Source organism: Neovison vison, chromosome 2 (genome assembly GCF_020171115.1).
Source record: "Neovison vison isolate M4711 chromosome 2, ASM_NN_V1, whole genome shotgun sequence".
Classification (NCBI taxonomy): domain Eukaryota; kingdom Metazoa; phylum Chordata; class Mammalia; order Carnivora; family Mustelidae; genus Neogale; species Neogale vison.
This window is the reverse complement of record NC_058092.1, coordinates 17,961,835-17,975,063: the sequence shown is the minus strand read 5'-3', so window position 1 is coordinate 17,975,063 and position 13,229 is coordinate 17,961,835. Positions and strand designations below refer to the sequence as shown.

The 13,229-nt window shown below is 45.1% G+C and overlaps 1 protein-coding gene across 4 annotated transcripts in view; it reads left to right on the top strand.

Moving 5' to 3' along the window:
- Nucleotides 1-13,229, top strand: part of STPG1 (sperm tail PG-rich repeat containing 1) — a 46,573-nt gene that overhangs the window by 18,027 nt on the left and 15,317 nt on the right. For all 4 annotated transcript variants that reach the window (XM_044236325.1, XM_044236326.1, XM_044236323.1 and 1 more), the window contains 2 exons: nucleotides 4,427-4,528; nucleotides 8,702-8,872. In XM_044236325.1, the coding sequence (XP_044092260.1) occupies nucleotides 4,427-4,528; nucleotides 8,702-8,872 (273 nt within the window). The remainder of the gene's footprint in view (nucleotides 1-4,426; nucleotides 4,529-8,701; nucleotides 8,873-13,229) is intronic.

The window sequence follows — 13,229 nt, the reverse complement described above, 5'->3', positions numbered from 1 at the left end:
AATCTCTGTGTGGTTTCATCAGTGGATTAACCGCAGCCCCAGGCTCTGCTTCCACCTCAGACACGTCCTCCTCCTGTCAGATACTTCACAGCCCTTCCAGAGACCCCTAGACTTCATTCATCTTGTGCCCCCCTGAGAAACGCCAACTCGCCAGCCCCCAAAAGAGACCAAAGCAAGGTGGAGTATCTCTGAAGGGTCAAAGGCAGCTCTAGTAGGGTCTTTAGCCAAGGATCCAACAGAGACTACATTTCCCAACCAAAGGAACAGTTTCACAAACCATTCATTTGAAAAATATGGATTGGATAGAATTTAGGAACTCAGCCCTAGAAAATTCAGGCTATGTAACAGGCTCCAAGCTGGGGGACTTCAAGCTTCCTATAACCTAGTTTATATCTGGGTGGGGGAGGGGGAGGTACATGACTTTCTCCCTGTTGTTTCCTTCTCATTACCTGTCCAGCCTATCCCAGGATCAAGTCAACGGAGAGACCTTTGTCCCACCCTTGGCACCTGCAGGGGCTGCTGTTTGGCATTCTAATCCTTCAGAAGGGCTCTCAAAGTGCATTTCAATCAAATGTCACCCAGATGTGTGTTGGGTCAAGGGGTGGGAGCACATCCGACAGTCCTCCCCGGTCAGTCCCACTCTCAAGGTCTTTAACCCCCATGGGAAGGTTTGGCTCCACTGCTCCACTAGTGGCCACACACTGGCTCTCACCCCTCTGTGTATCAACTCATTTAATCCTCACGCTGTGGGGCAGGCCTGGGAGACAGCAGTACATCGGCCACTCCGCACCGGGCAGGCAGGTGGTCGAGCTCATTCTTTTCCTTTCTCCCTCCCCACACCTATTTATGCTTTGTTTGTTTATCTGTTTTTTGCCCACTGGGGTGGTTTTGGCTAAGAAACGGAAGGTGGCTAAGATTAGATTACCCCAATGGCAACCTGGATTCTTGTTTCAGAAATGCGCTTTGAGAAGTCTAAACTCACCCACGAACTGTTATCCCGGAAGTGAAACATCCTGGATATTTGACCCTCCCACCTGGCCACTCACCAGCCCTCCTAGTACTCAGGGGAGAAAGGCCTGAAGGCTCTGCTGTTGGAGGTTTCCTTCTGAGGAGCTTAGAAACCTACCTGCCTGTCCTGCGAAGATAACGGTGTGCTGGTAAACCAGCTCTCCCCTCTGTGAAGGAAAGTTCTAATTTATAGCATTTGCCAGTTTCTGGGGAGTAAATACTCCCACCCTGCTTTCAAGCTACCACGAGCAAGATCTCTGACATTCTAACCATCACCCTCTCGAGCTGCCATGGGCCAGCTCTAGCCTACCACTGCCTGGACGACTCTTCTCAGAGATTCCTTAAGGGCCAAAGGCAGCCCTCTCTCCCTCCAGGCTGTAAGGTGACAGCCCTCTTCGTATTTGGCCTGGACTCAAAGCAGTTTGCAACACAGCAGAATAAAACGTGATCAAGGATTTCGGATAAATGACAACCAACTCTTTTAGTATAAGTATGTCCCAAATACTGCATGGGATATACTTATACTAAAATAGCTTTTGGTTATTTAGCTGAGATTTAACTGGGCAAGGTGGGAGGGAGCAGCTTTGTGTGTCTTGAATTTTAGAAGGCAACTCCATCTCCTTAGGCATGTCAGGTGGGTGCCCGGAAAACATGTGTGAACTGATGGAGGTGTTGAGGGTGGCAGGGGGACCGAAAGCCAGAGGTGCCCTTCTTCCTTGTTTGCTGCTTAAACCTGGAAGAGTCACAGTGACATGCCCTGCTTCAGCTCCTCGTTGATTTAGGGGCTCTCGAAACTAAGAAGCACCCAAAGGCATTGAGTCTGACCTCTCTGATTTACAAATGAGGAAACTGAGGCCCCGTGATGTGACTTGCTTCAGGTCACTTAGCTAGTTGCAGCATTGAGACTAAAATTTCCTGATTCAAAAGTCTGGGGGTGGGGGCACCTGGGTGGCTCAGTGGGTTAAGCTGCTGCCTTCAGCTCAGGTCATAATCCCAGGGTTCTGGGATCGAGTCCTGCATAGGGCTTCTTGCTCGGCGGGGAGCCTGCTTCTCTCTCTACCTCTGTCTGCAGCTCTGCCTGCTTGTGCTCTCTCTCTGACAAATAAATAAATTATATCTTTAAAAAAAAAAGCCTGTGGGATTTTTTTTTCCTTTTTATCCTACACATTCTCATTTGAAAGTCAGTTTGGTTTAGTGAGTAAGAGTGGATTCTATGTTTGATGGGGGTAGACAAAATAGGTGAAGGGAGTCAGAAGGTAGAAAGTTCTAATCATCAAATAGATAAGTCAGGGGGATGTAATATATAGCATGGCGACCCCAGTTAGCGAAACTGTATTGCATTTTGGGAGTTGCTAAGAGAGTAGATCTTTAAAGTTCTCATCAGAAGACAAAAATTCTGCAACTGTATATGGCAACAGATGTTAACGTGACTTACTGTAGCGATCACTTCCCAGGGTGTACAAATTTTGAATCATGCCGTATACACAAAACTAATATAATGTTATGTGTCAGTTATATGTCAATTTAAAAAAAAAGAGTAGACTTTGTACTAAGACCACCTAGGTTCAAATTCTGGCCCTAACAGTTACTAGCCATGTGACCTTGGGCCCTATCTCTTTTGGCTCTTTCTTCCCATCTTTAAAATGGAGGTTAAGGGGCACCTGGGTGGCTCAGAGGGTTAGGTGTCTGCCTTCGGGCTCTTTCTTCCCATCTTTAAAATGGAGGTTAAGGGGCACCTGGGTGGCTCAGAGGGTTAGGTGTCTGCCTTCGGCTCAGGTCATGATCTCAGGGTCCTGGGATGGAGTCCCACATCTGGTCCCACCCTTAGCAGAGAGCCTGCTTCTCCCTCTCCCGCTCACTTCCCCTGCTCGTGCTCTCTCTCTCTCTTGCTGTCAAATAAATAAAATCTTCAAAATAATTAATTAATGAATTAAAATGGGGATTAAATGAGTTGCTGCGTGTAAAGCACTCAGAACAGTGGCTGGCACACAGTGAGCAGCCACTCAATAAATAAATGCTAGCCCCACGAACAGCCCCCTAGAAAAATCTCTCCCTTGTTTCCCTGGAGCTCCTTGAATCTGCTCCCACGTGTCAATATCTTCTGAACTTGGCCTAGGGCGCTGGTGCACCAGGTTCTGCCTCCCGTCTCATGGTCTGCCCCATTCTCCCTGGTATCAGCCCCCGCTCTGCGCAGCTGAGATCATCATCACCTACAAAGTGGGAATCAGTGCCCTGCACCCACCGGCTTTGAGCGATGCTCCAAGGGTTCACTACAGTTAAAATTCAGCACAGAGGAACCTGTTAATCTCCCTGGTGGTTCTGTCTCATATATTAAAGCATAATCAGATACTGCTCAGGCCAGACTGGAAAGTCCTGGAAGGCCCTGGTGGCACTTCAGTCTTTCTTTCTGCCCTGAGAAAGGTAGTAGGGACGGTGGAGGCAGGATGTGCCTCCAACCAGGCGGAGGTTGGAGAAACTGCAGAGACTTTGTGCTCTTCACGTCCTTAACACTTGTAGCAGTGGGATATTGGGCAAATTCATCTCCACTTGCCTCAGTGTCTCCATCTGCAAAATGGGGACAGTAACCCCTTCCTCTCAGAGGACTAAACAAAGCAACCTTTGATAAGCTCGTTCCATCAAGTAGGCACCCAGTAAACTCTCAGGACAGTAGAACATTCGTATCCTTTCGTGGCACTTGCTTGGCCAACTTCTGTCAACATAATACTTCCCCCTGGTAACTAGCATGGGAAATGAGATGAAAGTTCAATTAACTGCAAAAGCAGAAACGAGCTTAGAAATCAAGCTTCTGCTTACTCGTCTCTATCATACCTGCATCATTTAGAATTTGAGCTTCCGAACCTGTCTCTTTTTTGTTTGCGAATTAGACACGGTCTTGTTTGGGATGAAGGTTGTTTTTGTTTCATTTTGCTTTATAAACAGAAACACTCCCTGATTTCTCTTCTGAAAGGCTGAGGAGGAAGCTGAGTCAGGTGGGTGCGGTTAATGTGAAATCAGTCATCATTCCCTCACCTTGGGCTTGCCTTCCCCAATCGGCACACACTGACTTGCGTATCAGCCACACCGAGCAGCCCATCTTATGCTCATTTCTCTAATGGCATGAAAAAAAAAAAAACAAAAAAAAAAACAGCATTCTTCTGGAACGCAGGAAGGCGTGGTGCAGCGAACCAGACCCAGGCTGGGGGTCCCAGACCCAGGCTGGAATTCCAACCTCCAGCACTTGGTAACTGAGACAGTGAGCGGGCAGGCTAGGAAATGGTGGAGCCAGCTTTCCACCAAATGGTAGTGATGCCTGTCCCGGAGGATGACAGTGAGGCCAAGCATTAATGGATATGAAGCTTGCAGAAAAGCACAGTGGAAATGAATGTACCCTTATGACACCCCATTCTCTTCCTTTCAGGATAGCATCCCAGGTCCGGGGTTCTACGACGTCATTCACCAATCTCCAGTGTTCAACAGTGCCTCGTTGTCTAAGAAAGGGACGTGCGCTTTTCCCTCTATGGTGAGAACCTCTTTCCCGAGTAAGGCCATTAGCAGATCAGCACTTTCCTTTGTCCATTGCGTAAACACGTATTGGACTGCTGGTCCCTTCTCTCCAAAGGCTGTGGTTCTAATTAGGAGAGTAACTGTTGCCTCAGGTGTCATGCAGGTAAATTAGAACCTGTGTCTTTAAGTAATTTCCCCCCTCACTGCTCCACATGGCCAGAGTGAGAAGAGAGGCTAGAGGGATATTCAGAACCTGATCGTCCACATCAACTTTGTCATTGTGGGGTGGACTAAGTAGATGTTTTCCTGAGATTTCTAGGCACCAGGGAAAAGATTTTACCCTAACAGGGTGTTTTACACCACTTGGTCTAATTGGGTTATTCAGATTATTGAGAAGTCTGCCGGGAGCAAAAAGAAATCAGGCAGCAGGCTGAAATGCAGTGATCTTCCTCCCCTTCTTTGTAAGATGTGGGTCTTTATCTTTGTGGATGGCTCTAAGAATCAAGGATCTATATGAAGTGCTGATGTCCCTGACCAGACCTGGGCAAGGATTTTTTTCTTTTGTTCTTAATTTGAGTATCTATAAATTGGCAAGAAGAAGAGATACAGTGAGGGAAAAGGGTCAAACTGGGGTCAAATTAGCTGAGGTAGAAAAGTGGAAAAGAAAGCAAACCCAAACTAGCATCAACAAAACACATATGCCTTCTGTCCCTTTAAAAATTACAACAATCTCTTGCAAAGATGTATTATAATGCCTGACACTGGAACCCATTTCAAAACAAAACAAAGCACCACACAAAGGGTCCATTTAAGACACACTGAAGGCAGCCACTTACTGGAATTTGACTTTGGCAGAGCTGACTCCCTATCAGCAGGGATGTGGAAGTCACCCCTCTGCCTCCTTTTCTGCCCCAAACCCTGCAGATGAAGGGACCTGAAAGCAATCGGCAACAGAAGTGCCGTCTCACGAGGTCTTGGCTCAGGAGACAAGACTTCAGACCTGAGCCTGACTCAGCTGAGGATTCTCGATGTGGCCTCAAGCACGTCACCCTGCTGTGTCCCGGTTACCTCATAACAGTGGAGACTCCCTGGAGGCGCTGGGCAAATTGCAATGAGCGAAATGCTCTTTGAAACTGCGGAGTATTGTAAACATGTTAAATATTATGAGTGTTACCACCTGAGTCACCAACAAGACCTCCCGCACCTCCTAGGTTTTTCTCTCCGAGAAATTCTCGGCCGTAGAGTGGCATAGTCCACTTTGCTTGGTGCCAAAGAAGGGATCGAATGAGAGCACACGACCAATTCCCTGCGAGGCTTTGTGCACAATAACTTTCCAAACGACGAGGCTGAAGAGGAGAAGAGGCCCACGGGAGGGTCTGTGTTTTACAGAACTCAGGCCCATCAGGTCTTTAAAAAATTCAGACCAGACCCAAAAGAAAGCAGACATGGAGTTGTGCAGGCTTCCTGTCCCTGCTTTGATGGATAAGAATTTATATTTATAGATATTTATATTCCTCTAACCAGCTTGCAGTGGCCCATGGAGATCTGTTAGGAGATCCCACATCTTAGCTATTTCCTTTCTGCTCCGATGTGAATTTCATGCCCCCCTCCCCATGCCCTTAGTGACTTTCACATTTGACACCTCCTCCATTTCTGGATCTGAGGACTCTGAGGGTTGGAAAAGGAGACCTCCTCAGAGGAAGATCTGCCTGACTGACACTGGTACAGTCAGGAGGAGTGTGATTGTAGGTGAGGCAGACCAAGAAACTCTGTGGATCCATAAATTCTAGAAACTTCCTGATGACTGTTGGAACCACTACACCCAACCTTCAGAGAGGACCTGTCATCTTGCTAAGTCCAAATAATTTAAAGAGCTTCATTAATGTATTTTAAATCTTTGTTCCAGTTTATTCATGAGGTTGACAGGATGTTAAATGAGGCTGATGGGAGGAGACTTTCATGGCCTTTCTGTTTGCATGATGGCAGGAGTGGTTCTGGGAAAATTAGGAGGTTCTGGAGAGAGGTTCACAAATGCCGGCATGTGGCCAGATTGGAGCCCACAGGCCCCGCAATGAAAAGAAAGTCAAGGTCGTGTGAATGAGTGTTACTTTGAGACAAATTCTATTATAATGCTTTATGAAAATTGGCTTCAAATGAACAATCAGAACAATTTTTTCCTACAAGTATGTTCACAGGTATTCTAAGCCAAAAAGATTGAATGATCTAGTAAGTTTCAGAAAGGCTGGGTAAGTGAAGTTAGGTTTGTTTATGGTAGGACTTCTCACGGTACTTAACACGGTGGGCTTTATGGTGAGCCTTCAACGTGGGAACACAGTATGAGGCTTCTTAAGTTTATTTGGTTCTGGGGCTCTCTCCCTGCTGCTGCCATCACCAACACTAACCTATCTTATAAAACTGGTATGCCAAGGAACCCATGGGAAATAGTGTTTTTGAAAAGCGTGCTAGCCTTATCTGTTGGGTGAGTCAGGATAGACACTCTACAAACGGGACCCCCGAGGGGTGGTTTCACCTTACCAGCCTTTACCAGCCTTTACCAGCTTTCCTCTATGGAAGTGAAAGGGGAAAATGTGCCTCTCTTACTGGGCAGAGGAGAGAGCGGATGATGATTCCCCTTGAACTAGAACATCCCACAGTCACTCATCAGCTGCCCATCCTGTAAATGAAACATGTCTTGATTTATTCCTTTTGACTTCTTCCCTTTAGAATGAGATATCTAATCTATATCACGTAGTGGGGACAGACTGGTGACAATGTTGGTTCCACCTGTCGAATGGCAGACAAAGCCCAGTGTCCTATCCATAAAGTGGGGATAATCATAATATCCACTCCCCAGGGTTTTCAAGAAAATGAAACGCAACAGCTCATGGAAAGCATTCCATTAACTATTCCATTAACTATTGCCCAAAATGCAAAGAGCTTAGAGGGCTGGGGTAACCTTCCTTCTGGGAGCACGAGTGAATCCTGGTTAGACTTGAATCCAGGTTAGACTCTGAGCAGCTGAGACTCTGGACAAGAACGTGTTTGCCCCTGGGAGCACATCCACGCATATACCATCGGTGCTCCATAGACTAGACGTTGAGAACCACTGCCACGAAACTCAGGGTGAGGAGCTGGTGGGAGGGAGGGTCCATGCCTCTTCACGGCCTCACCCACTTTCTGTGTTTGTGTAGTTACTGACCCCTAGCCAGCCGAGGTGTTCTCAAGCTTTTAACCATAAAATAATGAGAATTTTTTGTTTGTCTGTTTTATCAGGCTCCAATACTTGCCATACTATCCTAGGGTAAAGCGATGTTATCACCTAGTTTCTATGGCTTTTGCCCCTTTTCATTTGGTAAACATTGATTCTGCTTGCTTTATTATTTTTTTTTAATCTGAAAATAGTTTATGATGACTTCCTGGAAGGAGTAGGATTGGTTCTACTGAAAGAGAAAAAAAAATATTGTAGGGTTCTATGCAATCCGCATTTAGGGGGTGCCTGGGTGGCTCAGTTGATAGGTGTCTGCCTTCAGCTCAGGTCATGATCCCCGGGTCCTGGGATAGAGACCCCGCATCCGGCTCCCTGCTCAGTCACCCTCTGCCCCTCCCCCTGCCCATGCTCTCTCTCTCTCTCTCTCTCTCAAATAAATAAATAAACCTAAAAAGAAAAAGAAATCAGCAATTAGGTGGAGGGTAGGAGGCGTGGTTGGACAGCAACCCCTTTCGACCCTTGTACCTTTAAGACATTCGAAGCAAACTTGTTATTTAAGCAATTCAGATTACTTAATCTTAGAAACAAGACATGAGGTTTTACTCAGAGGGAAAGCCTTGGCTGGAGGAAGAAAGTTTAAAGCTTCCCATCATATAAATTACCCAACAGTTGATGAGTCAAGGGTAAGTGGCTTGAAACGGGATTGGGTGGCAATGCATTTATGGCAAAATCATTTTTGCCAAGTCCCAGATATTAGATGAATAATTTGAGTTAGTTTACAGAAGTCAGAACAGGTTAGAACTTGCCTTCTCCAAGAGCAAATCCTCAAAGCCTGAGGTCAGTTTATCATTGCTACCTGTAGGAGTTTCAGCCCTCACACAATGCTTTTAGACATAGTGCTGGCCACCATTCTTTGACATCTGTCCTGTGGAGCCCAGAGATTATATGAGAGTGCTGATTCCTTTGGTTTTGTCCTTGCAGCGCGCCCGGTTGGACACCATTATTTCTAAATACCCTGCAGCGAACACATACACTATCCCATCACGTCTTGTCTCGAAGAAAGACTTTAGTAATTCCTGTTCCAGCATGTTCCAGTTGCCAAGCTTTGCAAAAGTCCTCAAATTTGAAACTCCTGCACCAAACCAGTACAATGTAAGAACATTGCATGCGCTTGTTAAATATATACTGGATGAACTCTTTACTAAAATAAACGAAGGCGGCAGATGCTTTGGGAAATAGCGTTCCAATGCAATTGACAAACCAGTTAGTGTTTGTTGACTGCCCAGCGGGTACAGAAGGCTGCACACGGTTTTATGGGGAATTTGCAGAACCCAGAGAAAAATGTGAGCAACACGGAGGTCAGTGGGAAGCAGTGGGAAGACCTCGCCCCGGAAAATACTATAATTACTCCTGCTACAGAGACTTTCTGGGACATAGTCTCATCTGTAACAATTATTATTTCCCACATTATCTGCAGTCACTATCCATTTACTTCTTAGGATTTTGTAGGGAACATAAGCTTCCATATTTCCATATCAGAAATTGGGTTTTTAGCAGTAATGTTCTGCTACTCGCAATCACTTTGTAGTCATGGAAGCAGAAGGGTGGGATTAATGGTTAAGAGACGGAGTCAGGTTCAAGTGGACGCTGCCCCTTTCTGACTGTGTGGATCTGGGCATGTCCCTTCAGCTTTCAGGAATCAAGTTATTCATCTGCAAAATGGGGAAATGTGTCTACTTCATAAAGTTCATGCAAATGTTAAATTGGGTCATCTGAGCCGAGTGCTTAGCCCAGGCCTTGGCACATAAGGACCCAACCATCCATGGAGATCGGCAGAACTGGCTTTAGGGAAGTCATATTACCTCTTGAGTCTCAATTGTAAAATGGAATCAATTATACTCACCCTACAGGGTTATTATAAGAACCAATGAGACAGTAAATGAGGGACACTCCAAAATACATAAGAAAAAGGGGGGATAGCTCAGTGGTAGAGCATTTGACTGCAAAATACATAAGAAGTGAATTGCGTATAAAGTATTAACATGATTATGACATATTGTCATATATGGTCTCAGATATTTTGGTCTCAGAGTACTTCATTTTTTATTTCCTTTTTCTTTTCTTTTTTTAAATTAACTAATTAATTAATTTTTCAGAAAGAGGAGAGCATGCGTGCACACACAAGCAGGCAGAGTGGCAGGCAGAGGCGGAGACAGAAGCAGGCTCCCTGTCAAGTAAGGAGCCCGATGCGGGACTTGATCCCAGCACCCTGGGATCATGACCTGAGCCGAAGGCAGCGGCTTAGCCGACTGAGCCACCCAGGTGCCTCCCTTTTTCTTTTATAATACCTTTAAGTAATATTATTTTTCTGCCTACAAAGACCCTGACAACTTTCTGTGATTGATCCAATCAATTATAATGTGCTCAGAACAATGTATGTGCCTGCTAGGCTGGCACTGTCCAATAGAAATATAGTGGTAGCCACACACATCATTTAAATCTTGGGCGCCTGGGTGGCTCAGTCCATTAAATATCTGGCTTTGGCTGGGGTTATGATCCTGGGGTCCTAGATCAAGTCCCGCATCAGGCTCCCTGCTCCGTGGGGAGTCTGTTTCTCCCTCACCCCCTCCCCCTGCTCATGCTCATTCTCTCTCTCTCTTTCTCTCTCTCTTTCTCAGAAATAATAAACAAAATATTTAAATCTTCCCAGTAGTCACATTTGAAAGTAAAAAGGAACAGGTGATATCAATTTTAAGAATATATTTATTTATTTAATCCAGGATATTCAAAATATTATTTCGATGTCTCATCAATATGAAGATTAATTATACTATTAATTATAGTTATACATGTAATTATAAATAAAATAATTGATGTTTTACATTCTTTCTGCCTATCTTTACAATCCAGTATGTGTTTTTTTTTTTTAAATTTTATTTATTTATTTGACAGAGAAATCACAAGTAGGCAGAGAGGCAGGCAGAGAGAGAGGGGAAGCAGGTACCCACTGAACAGAGAGCCTGATGTGGGGCTTGATCCCAGGACCCTGAGATCATGACCTGAGCTGCAGGCAGAGGCTTAACCCATTGAGCCACCCAGATGCACCAGTATGTATATTATGCTTTCAGCACATCTTAATGTGGACCAGTCGTGTTTCTAGGGCTTGATAGCTAGTGGATACTCTATTAAACAGCACAGTTCTAGTCTTCCCCTGAGATAATCAGAGCCTGAAAATAATAATGAGGAGGACGGTGAAGTACTTTTCAAGGCCTATATACTGTTCTAAGCATGATGTATTCATCTTGTTTGATGATCACAAGAATCCCTGAAGTGAGTGATGTCTTCTTTCAATTTACAGAAGAGGAAACTGATGCTCAGGGAAGGGAAGGGATTTGCCTAAAGTTATCCTGCTAAAGGGACTGTTTGCATACCGGTGAGCGCAAGTAGACGGCTGAGGGATACAGCTGGAGAGCGATCCGTCATCGTGGTCCAGCCCTGCTGGGTCTCCCTTCGTGGAATCTGTGGCTGCCCTGTGCTAGTCCAGGGATACAGCTTAGATTCCAGTGGGGATCTCAAGACAAAACTAGTAAATGGGCTAACCCGAGAATTACAAGCTGTGGCCAGCTTTGAAGCAAACGAACAGTTGGGGTCTGAGAGATAGAATATGTGGAGAATATGGGGGGGTTGACAGCATCATGTACTTTAGACTGGGTGGTCAGAGAGGGCTCTGGGGCTGAAATCTAAGAGCTGAAGGAAGAGCTAGAGTTGGAGGAACAGCATGTACAAAGGTCCTGGGACAGCCTTTGGAGACTACAAGAAGGTAGCTAGGGTAGCATTAGCTAGGAGGAGAGGGGAAAAGGAGAAGCCAAATAAGCAGGAGCTAGTTCATTCAGGACCCTAAAGACCCTGGGAGGGGTCTTTCATTTGGTTCTCTGTGGGATGACATCATCTGATGTACTTTAAAAAAACAAAAACAAAAACAAAAACTCCCTCCAGCAAGCCCTATGGAGAATGGACCATAGTTTGGGTGAAGAGTGGATTTTGAAAAACCAGTTAGGAGGCTGTTACGCTAACAGGAGAGAGGCCAAGGCCTGGTCCAAGAAATGGATAATGTTCTTGGCCCTTGCACCTCTGCCATTCCTGAGAGAGGGAGTTAGCATTCTATGCGTCTGCCTCCACAAGCCCACTGTGGGCTCCATCACCCAGCTTGAAACCTCCAGCGCCCCACACAGGTCCTGGTAGACGGTACACTTGCAATAAATGCTTACAACGTTGAAGGAATTACCCCAGGGGGATATAGTTAATCTAGAAAAGACCATTTCCCAAGTCAGAGCTCAGACTTTGTGCCAATAGATCAATTTTAAGTGTATGGTTTTTGTTGATTATTGTTTTAATGTGACTGTGAAAATAATTTAGGCTCTTCATTAAATACATTCAAGTATTTTAGAAATCCATGAACTAGAAAAACAGAATTCTCTTAGAATTCTGTCCTCTAAAGCAAACCAACAGCAAAAACAGGTACAATTTCTTCATAGTCTCTTCCTGCCCCATCCCTACCTCTGGTATTAGGATTATGCTGTTCACAGTACTCATGCATTTTCTACTCAGCTCTATCTTGGATTTTTCCCCTCCATGGTGATATAGCAAACCTGCTTCATTTTTTTTTTTTCCCCAACCAGCCAGTCAAGCTAGCTGACTGTTTTCCTCGTCTAATGGTGAAATCTCCCAGTGACACACGTTCAGAATATACAAAAATGCTCCCTCTTTCAGTTGTTTTTCTGTCTGGATGAGGAATAAGGCTGAAATCATGTTTTGTCTACAGGAGGCTTTTTTTCTGACCTGGAGAACAATGGTTAAGTCAACCGGCAAAAAGCAGAAGTGTGATAATCCTGTTAGCCACACTGCAGGCGAGGTCTCTTAGGGCTTTTCTTTTCCTTTCCTTACCTGGATCCTCCACCTCTCCAGGCGAATCCCTTTTCTCCATACCATGTGATTACTTCCTCCCCGGCACCCTGGCTCCTGTCCCTCTGTCCAGTAATTAGCCTGCCCCAGCTGATGCTTTTGTTTGCCCTCCCTGCATGCATTCTAGCCATCAGGACCCTGGGAAAAGCTAAGTTCCTCCCCCTTTGTAAACACAAAATCAAAATGCCATCTGCATTTCTTGAGAAACATTTTTTTTTTTTTTTTGACAAAAGAGTATCTCAGAGAAATCAAACCATCCTGGCCCCAGCAAATAGTTTCACTGGTACAGTAAATATTCCCAGTCACTGCCTTTATGATTTTTATTGCATCTTTATCTAATGAATACAGGGCACTGACTACAAATTGGTATTTAAAATATTTATGATTCAATATAGCAGAGGAATGAGCTCAGGGTTCTTTTTCTTTTTTTTTTTTTTTCCTCTCCGTTTATTTTCAGAGCGCCAAACACGCTGTATATTGTGTGGGTCAGTCAAAATTTTAAATTTCTGGTCGGTCCAGAAAAGTCGAGACAAGGGAGTGTTCCAGA